Source organism: Eptesicus fuscus, chromosome 11, assembly GCF_027574615.1.
Source record: "Eptesicus fuscus isolate TK198812 chromosome 11, DD_ASM_mEF_20220401, whole genome shotgun sequence".
NCBI lineage: Eukaryota > Metazoa > Chordata > Mammalia > Chiroptera > Vespertilionidae > Eptesicus > Eptesicus fuscus.
In genome coordinates this window covers 8,762,612-8,783,357 of record NC_072483.1, presented here as the reverse complement: position 1 = coordinate 8,783,357, position 20,746 = coordinate 8,762,612, and the positions used below count along the sequence as shown (strand labels likewise).

The 20,746-nt window shown below is 41.9% G+C and overlaps 1 protein-coding gene across 6 annotated transcripts in view; it reads left to right on the top strand.

Annotated features, from left to right (window-relative positions):
- Window positions 1–529: 529 nt before the first annotated feature.
- EPB41L5 (erythrocyte membrane protein band 4.1 like 5) overlaps window positions 530–20,746 on the top strand; it is a 176,515-nt gene continuing 156,298 nt past the window's right edge. For all 6 annotated transcript variants that reach the window (XM_054723369.1, XM_054723367.1, XM_054723368.1 and 3 more), the window contains exons 1-2: window positions 530–709; window positions 10,396–10,500. In XM_054723369.1, coding sequence (XP_054579344.1) covers window positions 530–709; window positions 10,396–10,500 — 285 coding nt within the window. The remainder of the gene's footprint in view (window positions 710–10,395; window positions 10,501–20,746) is intronic.

Below are 20,746 nucleotides of genomic sequence, written 5' to 3'. Positions count from 1 at the left end.
TTGCCAGCCTGGTTGCCCCACGCAGCCTGCTTGTTTAGTCGTTTGGTCATCCCTCACTAACGCCCCTGCTGGCCTGGTCGTAGGCAGCCATCTTGTGAGGGCGTGATGGTCAACTTGCATATTATATCTTTATTATATAGGATTTCTTACATATCATTACATTGGCTGGGCCACAAGTTTGACATGCTTGGTGTATTTCATTGCCTCCTAATGTTTATGGGGATATGGCTATAATTTAGTGATCCAAAAGACCTCTCATAAATGTTTACCCTCTCCTAACAGATCAGCTCCTTATCAAATAGTCCACTATGTTTAGAAATGCATAAGCCATAATTCTATTTTATATAAAGTCTTTAAAAACTCTGAAGTGGCCAGTTTTAATTAGCTTTTCAAATTTACTTGACCAGAAGCCCTTTTAAATAACATATTTAGGAATGGCCACAGAACTTTACTAAATAACACCATTTTTCTAACTGCAAATTCAGGAGCCTTCTGATACCTTTTTCTCTCCTGTTTTATAGTGACAAAAATGCTGAGATTTTTCCGTAGAACGCTTGGGCGTCGGTCAATGCGTAAACATGCTGAGAAGGAACGACTCCGAGAAGCTCAACGAGCTGCCACACACATTCCTGCAGCTGGAGATTCTAAGTCCATCATCACGTGTCGGGTGTCCCTTCTGGATGGTACTGATGTTAGTGTGGACTTGCCGGTACGTAGGTCTCACTGACATGCAAATTCTTTATGAGATCACTTTCTTCATTTGAGCTTTCTACTTGATAACTTCCTGGGGGAATAGGTAATAAGGGTTAGTGTGGATCAGGCACTGTAACATACAGATACATATATCAGGTAACCTTAGGAACCTGGCCTGATAGTATATATTTGGAATTAGTGGCCGTTACTTAAATGTTTAAATGATAGGGCAGTTATTGGTGCGAGTCATTTATGTGTGTGTGTTCTTTACAATGGTAGTATATAGTGTACTCCAGTGGATTTCTCACAATGCTTGTTGAGCAATTATTAAAGCAATGAGAATCTTTGGGAACCAGAATGATACGTATATGCATATTGTAAGACTTTATTTCTCTGTACTTTTCTGCAGTTTTTAAAACATTCCTCACCTTCCTCAAAACAAATACTTCTCCCATGGTATGCTTACAGAAATTGTAATGAAATGAAGTGAGGAAAAGGATTTTCTTTATATTCCTCAGTTCTGACTATCTTTTTGCTCCTGAAGTCTTTTGCTGGGGAGGTTTTTCGTACACTGTGATCTTTATTTCAAGATGGGGTATTGTAATCATATTCACATTTTGGGTAGGTTTTTTTTTTTTAATCCTCACCTGAGGAGATTTTTCTATTGATTTTTTTTTTTTTTTTTTTTTTTTAGAGAGAGGGAAAGACAGAGAGAAACATCAATGTGAGAGAAATACATTGACTGGTTGCCTTCTGCACAAGCCCTGACCAGGGGCTGGGCCAGGAGGAGCCCCTGCCCGGAGTCGAACCCAGGACCCTTCAGTCCACAGTCCGACGCTCTATCTACTAGCTAGGGCTGGGCAGATTTTCTTTACAGTTATGAATAATCCTAACTCACAGTGTGAAACAGTCCGAAATATTTGAAAGGGGTTAACTTATTCCTTACAGGCGGTTTTTTACTAATGGCAAATCTCTTTCTTCACTTTATTCTGCATTACAAGAATAGCTACACTGTAAAGTATGTGATATGATGAGAGAGCGCATCTTGGACGTTCCACAATGTCTTCCCTCCCCACAACCTCTTTTAGTGCACATTCATTTACCAAAAATAAAAAATTTTAAAGTCTTTTTGTGAGAGATGATAGCCTGGTTGCTGCAACAATATATTAGTTGAATAAGCTTGGGAAGTCCATAAACTCAGAGTGAGAGATTAAGAAATTGGATAATTTGTTTAAATGAATATTGTGATTATTGAATAATTTAGAACATACTAAGTATGTACATTAATACATTTTTAAAATATTGGAATATAAAATTAAAGACACAGGATTTCTTAACGTGGTTTTTTTTTTTATTGTCTAAAGTTTTACATATGTCTTCTTTTTTCCCAATTAACACCCCTCCCCCCCACCCATTCCCACCCCGGCAAGCCCCCACTGCCCCAGTCTCTGTGTCCATTGGTTATGCTAATATGCAGGTCCTTTGGTTGCTCTCTAACCCCCCCTCCCCTACCATTTGTCTCTGGATCTATTCTTTTTTTTTTTTTTTTTAATATATTTTATTGATTTTCTACAGAGAGGAAGGGAGAGGGACAGAGTCAGAAACATCGATGAGAGAGAAACATCGATCAGCTGCCTCCTGCACACCCCCCACTGGGGATGCGCCCGCAACCAAGGCACATGCCCCTGACCGGAATTGAACCCGGGAACACCCAGTCCGCAGGCTGACGCTCCATCCACTGAGCCAAACCGGTTTCGGCTTTATCTATTCTTATTCATCAAATTATGTTGATCATTATATCCCACATATGAGTGAGATCATGTGATATTTATCTTCCTCCAACTGACTTATTTTGCTTAGCATAATGCTCTCCAGTTCCATCCATGCTGATGCAAATAGTAAAAGTTCCTTCTTTTTTATACCGGCATAGTATTCCATTGTGTAGATGTACCACAGTTTTTTAATCACTCATCTGCTGATGGGCACTTAGGCTGTTTCCAAATCTTAGCTATTGTAAATTGTGCTGCTATGAACGTAGGGGTGCATATATCCTTTCTGATTGGTGTTTCTGGTTTCTTGGGTTAAAGTGTTTTAAAGTCATTGTTATAAATAATAACTTTTCCATTAGACTGGACATTTTTAGCGTTTTTGATTTTAGAAGACTTTAACACATTTAAATTTTCTTTCTGTAAGGGCTCCTTGAAGGTTTGTCAGAAATTGCAATAGTGATACTTTATGAGGATAGTTTTCATATTTATTTCTTACTAGAGGCCCGGTGCATGAAGTTCGTGCACGGAGGGGGGGTTGTCCCTCAGCCCAGCCTGTACCCTCTCCAATATGGGACCCCTTGAGGGATGTCCGACTGCCCGTTTAGGCCCGATCCAACGGGCAGTCGGACATCCCTCTCAAAATCCAGAACTGCTGGCTCCCAACTGCTTGCCTGCCTGCCTTCCTGATTGCCCCTAACTGCTTCTGCCTGCCAGCCTATCACCCCCTAACCACTCTGCTGCCAGCCTGTTTTTCCCCAACTTCCCTCCTCTGCTGGCCTGGTCACCCCTAACTGCCCTCTCCTGCAGGGTTGATCACCTGCAACTGCCCTCCTTTGCAGGCCTGGTCCCTCTCAACTGCCCTCCCTTGCAGGCCAGGTGCCTCCCAACTGCCCTCTCCTGCTGGCCATCTTGTGGTGGCCATCTTTGACCACATGGGGGCAGCTATATTGTGTGTTGCAGTGATGATCAATCTGCATATTACTCTTTTATTAGATAGGATAGAGGCCTGGTACAGGAGTGGGGGCCAGCTGGTTTGCCCTGAAGGGCAACCTGGATCAGGTGGGGGTTCCCTTGGGGTGTGGGACGGCCTGAGCGAGGGGCCTGTGGTGGTTTGCAGGCTGGCCACGCCCCCTGGCAACCCAATGGGAGGCCCTGGTATCTGGAATTTATTTTCCTTCTACAATTGAAACTTTGTAGTCTGGAGCGGAGCCAAGCCTGCTGCTCCCTCCGAGGCCTGCCGGTAGCCATTTGTGTTGGGGTTATAATTGAAACTTTGTCGCCTTAAGCGGGTGCAGAAAGCTTTGCTTCCCCTGTTGCCGGCGGCAACCCTGGCCTGCTCTCTCAAGCTCCATTCTGCAGCCATTTGTTTGAATTTGTTTACCTTCTATAATTGAAACTTTGTAGCTTGAGTGGAGGCTTAGGCCTGGCAAGGGCAGGCAGAAAGCTTGGCTTCCTCTGTTACCTAGGAAACCTTGCTCTCTGTGGCTGTAGCCATCTTGGTTTGGGTTAATTTGCATACTCGCTCTGATTGGATGGTGGGTGTGGTTTGTGGGCGTGGCTTGTGGGTGTGTCGGAGGTGTTGCCAATTTGCATATTTGTCTATTATTAGAGAGGATTGATAAACATCTTAAGATTTTTGTGTACTATTCTGTTAAAATATCATTAGGTATGTGGTGAATAGCTTGAGATTGCTGTGTAAGAGACTGGAAAGAAGTTTCTTATTACCTAATGTTTGAAGTATGAAGTCTCATGGTTATTAATGGAGAGGCTGGTACTAGGAAAGTAGAATTTGTAGGAGCTTTTAAAAAAGGCAGTGTCTTGTGGAGGAGAAACAGCACTAGGTTTTAAAGCAGTGGAACAAATGACTAGTGATTGGTATAGAGTGGTTTCCTATGCCTGGTATGCTCAAGGGGGTGTATGTGGTGCTTGACCAAGGCCAGAAATGCAAGCTGGCCTCTCATGCAGGCAGTTGCAGTGAGAAAGCCAGGAGTTTTAGATTTGACTCTTTGTGGAACTAGAACAATTATCTTTTCAGCTCTGCAGGTGAAATTCGAGTTAGTAAACTAACTCTAGATGCTTGAATGGATATAAAATGGGCATTGGCCTGCCAGCTAAACTGCTTCACTGAAGGGAAAAATAGGTCAGAGGAATATTAATTTCTGAGAAGAAAAATCTCCCCTTTTTCTGATATAGCTTCTCAACCAGTCTAGTATGATTCTGAAAGAAGATTTAGAATTGATTTTGGAAATTGAAGAAAGCACTTATTCCCATTAGGATTAGGGTCACTAGTGATTGTTGCAAGCCAGAATGGAATTAAGATGATTGACCAGGCAATATGTAAGGGATTATATGTGATTAAAATAGGTTAAATTAAGTCTATGGACTTCAAATTAATATGTAGAAGTAGTAATGGTCATTTTCTTCTTTCTCTTCTCCTATTGTCTCAAAACTCGGGTTGGGGGCTTATATACCTTCTGCTTCCTTCTTCTTCTTTTTAAAGAACTAATACAGTTTTAATGCCTTTCAGTGAATGACAAAAACATCAGATAGAAATTTCTATCTGATTTTAAAATTTTGGAAATGCCACAGTAACTCTTTTGATTTATGAGTTTAGTACTGCTTGTCTTTTAAATAGCCTGTCTTTTAAAACTCTGTATCTCCTAAATTTTAAATTAATAGGAAATATTTGATTAACTGATAGATAATAATTTTATATACCTACTTTGCTGATATAGATGTTGAAATCTGTAAATTATATAGACCATGTATTATTATACCTTAAACTAGAGACCCGGTGCATGAAAATTCATGCACTGGAGGGGGTGTCCCTCAGCCCATCCTGCCCCTTCTCACAGTCCGGGAGCCCTCAGGGGCGGGAGGTGACCCGGCAATCAGGGGAAGGCGATGCCCCATCACACCTCTGCTGCTGCCACTGCCATCAGCACAAGCCTCGGCCGGCCCTGGTTACCTGAGCCTCGGGCGGCCCTGGGTGGCTGGGCAGCTGCCATCCAAGGCTTGCCTGCACCTCGGCCCGCCCTGGGCAGCTGAGCAGTCAATATCTGAGGTTTGCCTGTGCCTTGGGCGTTGGCTGGGCAGCGGGCATCCGAGGCTTGCCTGCTCTTTGGGCCGACCCTAGGCGGCTGGGCAGCCAACACCCGAGGGTTGCCTGTGCCTCGGGTGTCAGTTGGGCAGCCGACATCCGAGGCTTACCTGCGCCTCGGGCCAGCCCTGGGTGGCTGGGGGGCTGAGGGTAGGTCCGGCCACACGGTGCACCTGCCGCCCCCCTGGCTGGGCTGAAAGGACTGGGGAGCTCCGGCGGGGCTGAGGGGACTGGGCGTCGCCATCTTGTGGCTATGGGTGTCGCCATCTTTGTGATGGAGTGACGGTCAATTTGCATATCTCCTCTTTATTAGATAGGATAAGTGAGAAAATATCTTATGTGCACAAATTGAAAGACTTAACATTGTTAAGATGGCAATATACCCCTATATATCCCAAACTGATCTCTAGATTCAACATAATTCCTATCAGAATACCAGTTGACTTATTGGTAAAAATTGACAAGTTGATTTTAAAATTCATATGCATTTGCAAGGGACCCAGAGTAGCCAAAACAATGTTGAAAAAGAACAAAGTAGTAGGATTCATATTTCTCAGTTTTAAGACTTACTGTAAAGCAATGGTAATCCAGGTGGTATGCTACTGGTACAAGGATAGACACACATAGATCAGTGGAACAGACTAGAGAACCCAGAAATAAATCCATAAAACTGTGATTATTTGTTATTTGACAGGGTTGCCAGAACCATTCAGTGGCAGCAAGGATAGTTTTTTCCACAAATGGTGCTGGGAGAACTAGATAGCCAGATGCAAAAGAATGAAATTAGAACCTTACTTCACACCATAGATAAAAATTAACTCAAAATGGGTCAAAGACTTAAACAGCTAAAACTATAAACTCTTAGGAGAAAATATAGTGATAAAACTTCATGTCCTTAGATATGTCACCAAAAACATGAACAACAAAAGGAAAAATAAACTGGACTTTATCAAAGTTAAATTTTTTTGCACCTCAATGGACACCATTAAGAAAGTAAAAACACTCACAAAATGGGAGAAAGTGTTTGCATAATTTTATATCTTATAAGCACTTGTATTCAGTATATATCAAGAATTGTTATAACAACAATAAAAAGATAAATTATCCAGTTTAAAAATGGGTAAAGGATCTGAATGGCCATTTCTCCAAATAGGACATATAAATGATCAATAAGCACATGAAAAGATGCTTGACATCATTAATCATCAGGGAAATTAAAACCACAGTGACATACTACTTCACTCCAGTTAGGAAGGCTAAAATAAAATGTCAGATAATAGCAAGTCTTGGTGAGGATGTGGAGAAATCTGAAAATTGTTCCCATTTTTTGGCAGGAATGTAAGGTGGTGTGGCCGGTTTGGAACACAGTGACAGTTCCTCACGTGTTTTGAGAGATATTCTTTTGAAATGTCAGATTTGTTAGATTAAGCATTATTATTATTTTTAAAAATTATGTTTTTATTCACTTTCTACAGAAGAAGGGAGAGGGAGAGGGAGAGGGAGAGAGAGAGAATGAGAGAGAGAGAATGAGAGAGAGAGAATGAGAGAGAGAGAATGAGAGAGAAAGAGAAAGAAATGGATGTGAAAGAGAAACATTGATCAGCTGCCTCTTGCTGGGGATCAAGCCCAGGTGGCATGTGCCCTGACGCAGAATCAATCAGAGATCTCTAGGTGCATGGGATGATGCTCAATCAAATGAACCACACCAGCCAGGTCAGATTATTATTAACATTACGAACTTGCAAATGCCTTGTGTTCACTATTGGTTTGCCTTCAATTAGCCTCTATTAAGGGGTTAATACATACCCTTGAGAAGTTTTTTTTTTTTAATCCTCACCTGAGGATCTTTTTTTCCATTGATTTTTTTTTTTTTTAGGGAGAGTGGAAGAGAGAGGGAAAGACAGAGAGAAACATCAATGTCAGAGAAACACATTGATTGGTTGCCTCCTGCACTAGTCCTGACCAGGGCCTGGGCTGGAGAGGAGCCTGCAACCAAGGTACATGCCCTGGACCGGAATCGAACCCAGGACCCTTTGGCCTGCAGGCTGATGCTCTGTCCACTGAGCCAAACCTGTCCACTGAGCCAAACCGGCTAGGGCACCCTTGAGAAGTGTTTTATTCTGAGGAGCACCTATCTAGTTGGCAGAAGTCGATTTTTTGTTTCTTCAGAACACACTATCATGTTTCAAGAGGCTGTCAAATGATACTTTGGCAGAATAAGGATGAGAGTATATATTTTTTTAGTTGTGTTTCCTTTTAGTCTTTAAAGCAAATAAAGAATGCTAATGGAGCCTGGCCATTGTGGCTCAGTGGTTGAGCGTTGACCAGGAGGTCACAGTTCAATTCCCAGTCAGGGCACATGCCTGGGTTTCGGGCTTAGTCCCCAGTGAGGGGTATGCAGGAGGCAGCTGATCAATGGTTCTCTCTCATCATTGATGTTTTTCTCTCTCCCTCTCCTTTCCTCTTTGAAATCAATAAAATATATATTTTTAAAAAAGAATGTTAATGGAATTTCAAATTGATTCTAGAACTGTACCTTAGATTTAAGGTCATGGAAGTATTTAAGTTTGATACCAGTAAATGAATACTGCAGATAATTTCTGTGGTTTCCTGCTTAATTTAGAAATATTTTGTGTTCCTTTAGGGCAGTGGTCGGCAAACAGTGGCTTGCAAGCCACATGTAGCTCTTTGGCCCCTTGAGTGTGGGTCTTCCACAAAATACCATGGCCTGGGCAAGTCTCTTTTGAAGAAGTGGCGTTAGAAGAAGTTTAAGTTTAAAAAATTTGGCTCTCAAAAGCAATTTCAATCGTTGTACTGTTGATATTTGGCTCTGTTGACTAATGAGTTTGCCGACCACTGCTGTAGGGTCATTGCCATTTGCAAAGTTGTGCATAATTTGTATTTGTTGTTTAAGTTGAGTGCTTTGTGACTTGGTTATTATAAGTATGATTTAAAATCATAAGTTTTCTTTGTCATTTCTGGTAATGACGGTCTGTCTCTTCCCTTCCTAAATCCATAGTTCTCTTTTTCATCATATTAATAGAACAAATATGTTCAAATATTGAATTAGTTTGTCTTATTGCCTATATGGGTTTAAGATTTCATGGTCTTTTGCTGTTTTCTGTCACATTGTTGACCATTTTTCTCTTGTTCACTTTGCTTTAGCCACTGAACTTGCTGCTCCTTGTAATAAGCCAGCTGCTGGCTTTCTCCCTCAAAATTAATCCTTGAAGGATAGATCATAAACTCTAATAAATAAAAAGAATAATTAGAAAGTCCCAGCGAGGGGGTATTGGTACTGGTGCGTGTGTGTGGGTGTGTGTGTGTGTGTGTGTGTGACAAGACAAGAGAAGAGTGTCTCCTAACACAGTGTTAGGTACAAAGTAATATTTGTTGGTTGTTAGGAAGTAACATTCTCCAGGAGAGCACATAGATATAACAAATTCTCTTTTGGCCTTAAATGGTTTATTAGAAAACTATAGTATCTGCTACATGGTAATACTTTTGGTATTACAACTAATGGTTTCTTTTTTCTTTTAAGAGATCTTTATAACTAAAACCATCTTCATTTTGGCTTGTTGATACTGCAAGTCATTTTTTTGGTCATTATTACAGATACTAGAGGCCCGGTGCACGAAATTTGTGCACGGGTGTGTGTGTGTCCCTTAGCCCAGACTGCACCCTCTCTAATCTGGGACCCCTCGAGGGATGTCCGACTGCCCGTTTAGGCCCGATCCTACCTGGATCGGGCCTAAACGGGCAGTCGGACATCCCTCTCACAATACAGGACTGCTGGCTCCCAACTGCTCGCCTGCCTGCCTTCCTGATTGCCCCTAACTGCTTCTGCCTGCCAGCCTAATCACCCCCTAACCACTCCCCTGCCAGCCTGTTGATGCCTAACTGCTCCCCTGCCAGCCTGTTTGCCCCTAACTGCCCTCCCCTGCAGGCCTGGTCCCCCCCCCCCCCCCAACTGCTCTCCCCTACAGGCCTGGGTCCCTCCCAACTGCCCTTCCCTGCAGGCCCGGTCGCCCCCACTTCCCTCCTCTGCCGGCCTGGTCACCCCTGTCTGCCCTCCCTTGTAGGCCTGGTCCCTCCCAACTGCCCTCCCCTGCTGGCCATCTTGTGGTGGCCATCTTGTGTCCACATCGGGTCAGTCACCTTTGACCACATGGGGGCAGCCATCTTGTGTGTTGGAGTGACAGTCAATTTGCATATTACTCTTTTATTAGATAGGCAGATTAGATAGGATAGAGGCCTGGTACATGGGTGGGGGCCGGCTGGTTTTCCCTGAAGGGTGTCCCAGATCAGGGTGAGGGTTCCCTTGGGGTGTGGGGTGGCCTGGGCGAGGGGCCTGCGGTGGTTTGCAGGTCGGCCACACCCCCTGGCGACCCAAGCGGAGGCCCTGGGATATGGGATTTATTTATCTTCTATAATTGAAACTTTGTAGCCTGGAGCGGAGCCAAGTCTCCTGCTTGCTCCGTGGCCACAGCCATTTTTGTTGGGATTTATTTATCTTCTATAATTGAAACTTTGTAGCTTTAAGCAGAGGCCAAGGCAGACCAGGGCTGTGGAAACTTGGCTTCCTTCATCGCTGGGGCAACTCAAGCCTCCTGCTCTCTCCGTGGCCTCAGCCATCTTGGTTGGGTTAAGTAGCATACTTGCTCCTGATTGGCTGGTGGGCGGGGCTTGTGGGTGTAGCGGAGGTATGGTCAATTTGCATATTACTCTTTTATTAGATAGGCTTCCCCATTTTCCCTCCTTTGCCCTCCTCCACCCACACCCTACCCTCCCTGCAAAGCACTTACTGATTCTTTTATTTTCTTGCCATTTCAGAAAAAAGCCAAAGGTCAAGAGCTGTTTGATCAGATTACATACCACTTGGACCTTATTGAAAGAGACTATTTTGGACTGAGATTTATGGATTCAGCACAAGTAGCAGTGAGTAGCTGTTTTTTGGAGGTTCCAATATGGGGCAGAAATGGAAAATTTCAGATAATGTGCTAAGTGCTATAGGCTACTTTTTTTTTTTTTTTAAGGCTAATAGTATATATTCTTAACGTGCTCTTTTCCCCTTTAACTTCCTTCTTATTATGATGTGCTTATTAAAAAATAGTGAGTTCTAGCCCTAACCCAAATTATTAGTGTATGATTTTTGTAGATGAGGATTGGAAATCTGTGTTTTTCATAACCGGTGAAGTTTGTTTTTGGGCATATTAGAATTGGAGAAGCACTGTGTAATGGAAAGAATGCCAGTTTTGTAGGTAAGTAAGCGACAGAAGTTTCCAGCTTGCAGATTAAGGCGAGTGGAGTAAGATCCCTTCCACATATATGATTATGGATCTATAAATAGATGTTCTTTGACGTGTGCATTTCAAATGAGAGAACAGTATATGTAGTAGGGTAGGAAGTTGGAGGCTTTTCAAAGAGCTGAGTATTGTACTAATATTTAACTGGAGGATATTTGAAAGGAAATAGTAGGTAAGATTGAAAGGTGAATTAGTAGTGATCTCTTCCAAACTGAATACCATTAGTGTTAAATATGGTCATGTACCACATAATGACGTGTCAGTGATGGACCACATATACCACAGTGGTTCCAAAAGATTATAATGATGCTAAAAATTTCTGTTGCCTAGTGATGTAGTAGTGCAGTGCTATACTATTTTAAATAGATTTAGTGTAGCCTAAGTATTCAGTGTTTACAAAGTCACAGTAGTGTACAGACATATCCTATGTCTTCCCATTCACTCATTATTCATTCACTGACTCACCTAGAGCAATTTTTAGTCCTGCAAGTTCCATTCATGGTAAGTGCCCTACACAGGTATACCATTTTTAATTTTATGCTGTGCTTTACTGTGCTTTTTCTATGTTTGGATATGTTTAGGCACACAAAATGTTTATTGAATTCAGTTCTGTTCTGCTATCTAGTCTGATGAAGGCTTGCTTGACTATTTAGTTTAATATCATTCAACTCTCATCTCTAGAATAAGGAATTAAAGTCTTGCAATCAGATGAAAAATGTAAATGCTTTTAGGGACATACAGGTTATAGTTCACTGTTTTTTGAGGAGTCAAGGGGGAAAGAGGTAGAAGTATGCCAATGTTAGGTTTCAGGTACTTAAAATATTTAAGTGCTTGTGGAAAGAAATAGACATTCAGTCATTGCTAGGTTGTATTATTCACTCTTTGCCAATATCAGCAATTATTGAATTCTAAATCCCCAAATGATTATTTTCCCTTTTATTTGATACATATCAAAGGGGAAATGCCTTTCTTGCCTTTTCATTCTCTACTCTTTAGTTCTAGTTTATCCCTTCCAATACCCAGAAATCTAGGCATTAAGATTAAATTTACATAGGCTTACTTATTTTCTGTTTTTTTCTGTCACTAAAATATTCCAAACCAGCGATTTTTAACACTTTTCATTGTATGACACACAAACTAATTACTAAAATTCTAAAAAATATATTTTTTTACTATTCTGGCAAAAATAGGTGTAATTTTGATTCATTCACACTGGATGGCTATTGTTGTATTGGCTATTGTCATTTTTTAAATTTGACAGTCTCAGGAAAAAGAGGTCAGTGCCCCTGATTTAAATAGTCAGGTATTATGTGTGTTAAAAATTCTTGTGGCACATCAGTTGAAAATCACTGCTCTAAACTAGGTGAATTGAGCTGAAAGAACAATAATTGGTAGATGAAAACTATTAAAAATAAACCCTAGGTAGTACTTTAAATATTCTTAAAGTGCTAAATCACTTGATTCCATAACTATCCTATATAATAAAAGCCTAATATGCAAATTGTCCCCTTGACCTGGAGTTCGACCAGGAGTTCGACTAGGGTGGGGCCGGCTGGCCAACTGTCCGCAGCCCCTCCCCCAGCCGGCCTCCCACCGCATGGGTGGGCGGTGGTTACAGGTGGCCGGGGGAAGGGAGGCCCTGGCCGGCAGCCAGCAGCCACTAGGGACCCTACCTATGTACGAATTTTGTGCACTGGGCCTCTAGTAAAAAATAAACTCTAGCCCTCACTTGATTCCATAACTATTAAAAATAAACTCTAGCCCTGACTGGATAGGGTGTCTGCCCATGGACTAAAGGATCCTGGGTTTGAAGGGCCCTCAGTTAGAGTTTGTTTGAGGACACATACCTTGGTTGCAGGCTTAATCCCCAGCCCTGGTTGGGGCATGTGTGGGAGGCATCCAATCGATGTGTGTCTCACATTGATGTTTCTCTTCTCTCTCTCTCTCTGTCTTGCACCCTCCCTTCTACTCTCTCTCAAAATCAATGGAAAAATATCCTCCGGTGAGGATTAGCAAAAAACAAACAAAATAACCTCTCTAGATGACACTTTAAGTATTCTTAAAGTGCTAGCTCACTTGGTTCTATGACAGTCTTCATTACGTTAAGTACACATAGAGAAGACTTTATTTGTTGTGTGGCCAGATTTAACTCCAGAATGAAACAAAATTGAAATTTATAAAACACTTCAATTTTTTGGTGAAAATAGTGAACATGATGATAGCTCAAGTGGGTTTTTTGGCCAGGATCATTTATGTAAACACAATGATTTTCATATTTCTTTGTCATATTTACTGTGTTGACAAAACTGTAGAATCAAAAGGGAGTTAGGCAGTTGTAAATTACACTGCTATGAACATAGGGGTGCATATTTTCTTTCTGATTGGTATTTTGGGTTTCTTAGGTTGTATTCCTAGAATTGGGGTCACTGGGTGAAATGGCACTTTCATTTTGAATTTTTTGAGCAAACTCCATACTTTTTTCCACAGTGGCTGCACCAGTCTGCATTCCCACCCGCAGTGTACTAACTTCCCTTTTCTTCACATCCTCGCCAACACTTGTCATTTGTTGATTTGTTGATGATAGCCATTCTGAGAGGTGTGAGGTGATATCTCATTGTCTTTTTGATTTGCATCTCTGGGATGATTAGTGACTTGGAGCATTTTTTAATATGTCTCTTGGCCATCTGTATGTCCACTTTGGAGAAGTGTCTATTTAGGTCCTTTGCCCATTTTGTAATGGGACTGTCTTTTGTTAAGTTGTATGAGTTTCCTATATATTTTGGAGATTAACCCCTTAGCAGATGTATCATTGCCAAATATGTTCTGCCATGTAGTGAACTCTCTTGTTATTTTGTTGATGGTTTCTTTTGCAGTGCAGAGGCATTTTATTTTAATATAGACCCATTTGTTTATTTTCTCCTTAGTTTCCATTGTCCTAGGAGATATATCTGTAAACATTGCTATGAGAGATGTCTGAGATTTTGCTGTCTATGGTTTTCTCTAGGAATTTTATGGTTTCATGTCTTACATTTAAGTCTTTTATCTATTTTGAGTTTATTCTTGTGTATGGTGTAAGTTGGTAGTCTAGTTCATTATTTTGCATGAATCTGACCAATTTTCCCTATACCAGTGGTCGGCAAACTCATTAGTCAACAGAGCCAAATATCAACAGTACAACGATTGAAATTTCTTTTGAGAGCCAAATTTTTTAACTTAATGTTCTTCTAATGCCACTTCTTCAAAATAGATTCGCCCAGGCCGTGGTATTTTGTGGAAGAGCCACACTCAAGGGGCCAAAGAGCCGCATGTGGCTTGCGAGCCACAGTTTGCCGACCACTGCCCTATACCATTTATTGAAGAGACTGTCTTGACTCCGTTGTATGCTCTCGCCTCCTTTGTCAAATATTAATTGAGCATAGTCGCTTGGGTTGATTTCTGGGTTCTCTGTTCTGTTTCATTGGTCTATATGCCTGTTCTTGTGCCAGTACCAGGCTGTTTTGAGAACACTGGTTTTGTAGTATAGCTTGATATCTGGTATTGTGAGTCCTCCAACTTTGTTCTTCTTTCTCAAGATTGCTGCAGCTATTTGGGGTCTTTTTTGGTTCCATATACATTTTTGGAATGTTTGTTCTAGGTTTGTGAAATATGCCGTTGGTATTTTAATAGGGATTGCATTGAATCTGTAGATTGCTTTCAGGAGTATGGACATTTTAATGTTAATCCTACCAATCCATGAACATGGTGTATTCTTCCACTTGTTTATATCTTCCTCTATCTCTTTTTCAACGTTCTGCAGTTTTTGGAGTACAGGTCTTTTACCTCCTTGGCTAAGTTTATTCCTAAGTATCTTAATTTTTTTGTTGCAGTAGTAAATGGGATAATTTTTTTAGTTTCTCTTTTTGAGAGTTCACTATTGTACATAATAAAAAGGTAATATGCAAATTGCATCACTCCGCTACGCCCACGATTGGGCCGGCTGGAGGTGCGGGGGGAGGGACTCAGGGTGGCCGATTGGCTGACAGGAGGAGCGGGGGGCGGGGACGCCCCCCACTCCTCTCACTGGCCTAAACGGCCAGCGCAGTGGGAGGACCCATGGGGCCGGCGGAAGGCGCCGGTGGCGGAACTCGGGGTGGCCAATTGCGTGGCTGCTGGCATCAGTTTTCCGCCACTACCAGTTTTCCTCTAGCCACCTCCAGCCAGCGCCATCGGCCACCCCGAGTCCCGCCCCCAGCCTTTGGGAGGTGCTCCGATCGGGGGGGGGGGGGGGGGGGGGTGGCCAGAGGCCAGAGATCGCGCTGGCGGGAGGCGCTCCTATCAGCAGGTGGCTAGAGGAAAACTGGTAGTGGCGGAAAACTGATGCCGGCAGCCAGGTGAAGGAAAGTCTATTGCACGAAACTTCGTGCAACGGGCTTCTAGTTATGTATAAAAATGCTATGGATTTTTGGGTTTTATTTTTGTAACCTGCTACTTTTCCGAATTCATTTATTAAATTAGTAGCTTTTTTTATGGAGTCTTTAGGGTTTTCTATGCACAGTATCATTTTATCTGGGAATAATGAGAGTTTTAGTTCCTCCTTTCCAATTTGGATGTCTTTTGTTTCTTCTTCTTGTCTGATTGCAAGTGAGTACTATGTTGAACAAGAGTGGAGAAAGCGGACATCCATGTCTTGTTCCTGTTCTTAGCGGTAATGGTTTTACTTTTTCCCATTGACTATGATGTTGGCTGTATGTTTGTCATATATGGCCTTTATTATGTTGAGGTGTGATCCCTCTATTCCCATTTTGCTGAGGTTTTTTATCAAAAAAGGGTATTGGATTTTGTCGAATGCTTTTTCTGCATTAGTTGATATGATCATGTGATTTTTATCTTGCAGTCTGTTTAGGTGCAGTATAACATTTAATTGATTTGCAGATATTGTACCAGCCTTGCATCCCCAGAATAAATCCCACTTGGTCATGATGTGTGATCTTTTTAATGTATTGCTGAATCCGATTTGCTAAAATTTTGTTGAGGATTTTAGCGTCTATGTTCATCAGGGATGTTGGCTTGTTCTCTTTCTTTGCAGTGTCTTTATCTGGTTTTGGAAATAGGGTAATGCTGGCCTCTTAGAAAGAGTTTGGAAGTGTTCTTTCCTCTTGAATTTTTTGAAATAGTTTGAGAATAGGTGTTAGTTCTTTGAATATTTGGTAAAACTGCGCTATGAATCTGTCGGACCAGGGCTTTTGTTGGCTGGGAGTGTTTTGATTATTGTTTCAATTTCATCAGTAGTTATTGGCCTATTTAGGTTTTCTGATTCTTCCTGATTGAGTTTTGGAAGGTTGTATTTTTCTAGGAATATGTCCATTTTGTCCAGGCTGTCCATTTGTTGGAATAAAGTATTTCATGATTTTTTTTATGATCCGTTGTATTTCTGTGGGGTCAGTTGTTACTTCACTTCTTTTGTCTCTGATTTTGTTTATTTGGGTCTCTCTGTTTCCTGGTGAGTTTGGCTAGAAGTTCATCAATCTTTTTTATCCTTTCAAAGAACCAGTTCTTGGTTTTATTGATCTTTTGTATTTTTTTTGTCTCTTTATCATTTATTTCATCTCTGATCATTATTATTTCCTTCTTTCTACTTATTCTGGGTGTTTCTTGCTGTTCTTTTTCTATTCTTATTTGTAGTGTTAGATAACTTATTGCCACTTTTTCTTGTTTTTTTTTTGAGGTAGGCCTATAGTGCTATGAACTTCCCTCTCAGGACTGCTTTCACTGTGTCCCATAGATTTTGGATTGTTTTCATTTTCATTTATTTCCAGGTTATTTTTTAATTTCTTCTTTGATCTTTTTGGTAACCCAATTATTGCTTAACTAGAGGCCCAGTGCAGGACATTTGTGCACTGTAGGGAGGGGGGGTTGTCCCTCAACCCTCGGAGGATGTCTGACTGATGGCTTCAGGGAGCGGGTCTAAGCCATCAGTTGGATATCCTTAGCGCTGTCGCAGTGGCAGCTGCACTCACCAGCTATCAGGCTGGCTTGTGGCTGAGCAGCACTACCCATGTGGGAGTGCACTGACCACCAGGGGGCAGCTCCTGTGTTGAGTGTCTGCTCCCTGGTGGTCAGTGCACATCATAGCAATTGGTTGTTCTGCCATTCGGTCAATTTGCATATTACCCTTTTATTATATAGGACTAGGGGCCCGGTGCACGAAATTCATGCACTGGAGAGGGGTCCCTCAGCCCAGCCTGCCTCCTGTCACATACTGGGAGCCATCAGGGGATGTCTTATGGATGGCTTAAGCCCACTCCCCATTGGGAGCGTACCTAAGCCTCAGTCTGGCTTCCCTTTGCTTGAGGCGACCGGGCTGATCAGGGGAAGGTGCCCACCTCATCACCCCTCTGCTGCAGCCACTGCCAGTCACCGCAGCCACCCAGGTATTTTGATCACCACAGATCCCAGTCCCTTCACCATGAAAAAATGACAACTTTCTTGAAGCATTTTCAAGATGTGTCTTTCATAGAATATGACATTTCTTTATTTTTCTTTTTATCCTCACCTGAGGATATGTTTCCAATGATTTTTTCCCCTTCCCTCTGATCCCAAGCTCAGCCCCTTCCCAAGCCAAAAGCCTCTTCCCCAGGTTTAGGCTTGGGAAGATGTCCCCCCCTCAATCTCCTATCTCAGGCTCTGCCCCTACTTAAGCCTAAAGCCTCCGCCCCAGGTTTAGGCTTGGGAAGGGGTTTCCCACCCGCACCTCCGATCGCAGGCTCGGCCCCTTCCCTAGCCTAAAGCCTCTGCCTCCGGTTTAGGCTTGGGAAGTGGTTCCCCCCACCCCTACCCCCTCACCCCTCCCATCACAGGCTCGGCCCCTTCCCTAGCCTAAAGCCTCTGCCTCCGGTTTAGGCTTGGGAAGTGGTTCCCCCCACCCCCACCTCCTCACCCCTCCCATCACAGGCTCGGCCCCTTCCCAAGCCTAAAGCCTCTGCCCCAGGCTTTAGGCTTGGGAAGGGGACCCCCATCCCTCCGATCGCAGGCTCGGCCCCTTCCCAAGCCTAAAGCCTCTGCCTGATGGCTGGCTGGGAGTGACCTGGGTACCGAGGAGGTTCCCCGGACCCAGGTATGTATGCAAAGTAACCGCCATCTTGGTTGGGTTAATTTGCATACTCACCCTGATTGGCTGGTGGGCGTGGCTTGGCGTAGTGAAGGTGCGGTCAATTTGCATATTACTCTTTTATTAGGTAGGATAACATGCTATTTAGCCTCCAGGTATTTGATTGTTTTTGAGCGTTTTTATTGTAGCTGATTTCTAATTCCATGCCATTGTGGACTGAGAAGTTGCTTGATGTTTTTTCAGTTTTCTTGAATTTGTAGAGCAGTGATGGGCAACCTTTTGAGCTTGGTGTGTCATACTTCACCAAAAAACTGAGCATAACTCGGGTAGTGTGTCACTTTGAGGAAAAAACATTATTTCGCGATATTTATAGTCTAAATAACATAAATGTATAATTGTTATATATAATTGTATTTAATAAACCAAAAACTAAATATTTAACTTACCTGCTTAGTGACTTCTTTGTTCATCTGTCAGTCGGTTTCTTTTGTTGGTCTTGATATTATTTAGCTTGTGTTTGGTGCCGTGAACTAAGATAAGTGAGGGGGAGGGGGAATTCTTTAACTAACCTGCCTATTAGTGACTTTTTTGTTGCTAAATTTCATTGGCTAAATCTTCAATTGAAGGTTGGTATTTTGTACACTTCAGACCCAAGCAAGCGCTACTAACTTCATCTGTCAATCTGTTTCTTTTGTTGGTTTTGATATTATTTAATGCTGAGAATAAGGCCTCACAAAAGTATGTAGAGGGAAAAACTGTGAGTAAAGCCATTGCTATATTTTTCAGGGTGCTAAAAGTGTCTGGTAGTCGGTTCCAGGCACTCTAAATTTCCTGTTCATAGTGGTACTCCTCTTGATTCTCCAAGCGGCACCTTTCCAGATTCTCAAGTTTTGACCTCAAGTCGACAAACACCTGAGCCCAGATACTGTCTTGAAATTCTGCAAGTTGCATCTCCAAATCATCAATTTGCATCCATTGGAAACCATTTAGTTCCAAACTACTGTAGACTACTACATCAGGATACTTAATTATTTTCATGGTCTGTTCTAGACTTCTAAATTGACTAAATCTATCACTAAACTGGTCAAGTAACGAGTCTAAAACATGCTGGTACTTCATATGCAAGAGTTCCATTTCATTTTGTACAGCTGCACTGGCCTTCTCAAAATACTTTGTTACTCGAGGATAATACTTATAAGTTTTAGTTTCTACATCTCGCTTGAAAATTTTAACTTTACTTTCAAAAGCTTTTATGTATCCAAACATAACGTCAATACTTTTGCCAAAACCTTGTAACTTTAAGTTCAGTTCATTAATATGAACAGAGAGATCCGTAAAAAACATCAGGGTGTTGACCCACTAATCATCATTAAGCTGAGGAAAGTTTCCCAGATCCTTATCATCAAGAAATACCTTAATTTCTTCAAAGCACTCCACAAAGCGCTCAAGAACTTTGCCTCGGCTCAGCCATCTTACATTATTGTACATCAGCAGTCCACTGTAGGTGGAATCAACCTCCAGTAAAAGTGCTGAAAATTCTCGCTTGTGAAGGGGGCGAGCAGCTATTAAATTAACTATTTTTGTAACAACTGACATTAAGTCGTTTAAGTCGGTGAATCCTGCCTTGGCACATAAAGCCTCCTGATGGATAATACAATGAAAAGGCACAATCGGATGTCCAATAGCTTCTGTAAGCAATTTGACAAATCCAACTTTTTTCCCACCATATTTGGTGCCCCATCTGTCGTCACTGACACAACTTTAGAGATATCAATGCTTAGGTCACGAAATGTTTGTATAACAATATTACATATTTCGCTTCCTGATTTACTTGTTGACACTGATACTAACTTTATTAACTCTTCTCTCATTGTGAGACCATCAGAATATCGACCAATAATGGCCAACTGAGCATGTGATGTGACATCAGTAGTTTCATCAAGAGAGAAATATTTACACTTCCTTATGTCTCTCTTTAATTGATGTTGTACGTTTGTGTTCAGTCTCATTATTCGGTCTTTTATGATATTTCTACTGAGTGGTAACTCAGATATTCTCTTAATAATTGCATCTTTATTCTGCATATCGTGAAATAGAACTGGTGCACATCTTAGGAGAGTTTCTTTAATAAATTCTCCCTCACTGAGCGATTTTCCATGCTGAGCAATAGAGTGAGCAATGCTCAAACTTGCAGATGTTAAATTTGTAGAGCCTTTCATAAATTTAAGGATGGAATTAGATTGGCTCTTATAAAGGTGTAGCTGCCTGGAAATGTATTCCTTCCTTTCATCCTCACTTTTTCCCAAGAGCTGGGAATGATTACTTTCAAAATGTCTATTTATATTCCACGTTCTGCTTACTACCGTTTCAGTACATAGAATGCAAAATAATCTGCCATTTTTTTCTATAAAGCCATACATCTCGGTCCATGTCTCTTGAAAGGGTCGGCCACTGCTACTACCACTTCCTTTACTTAACCTTAGTTTTTTATTTTTTGGGTTCTCCATCAGGGGGGCAGTGACAGAAGATAGAATTATAGATAGCTTGTTAGGCCTGCAGGCAATTAGGGGTTAACTAGCCTAACTAACCACAAAATGGTGCATATAACTGTCTTTTAGGAAAGGGCAGGGTTAATAAGCAGAAATAGGGGTTAATAAGGATGCACAACAGTAATAGTGGTGAAATGGAGTCTGCACTATGGAGCAAGATGGTGTTCCTTATGTGAATTAAAATGGCTGCCGCTATTTCTAATGGTGGGAAACGGCACCCATAGCACGCCACAAACCCTCGC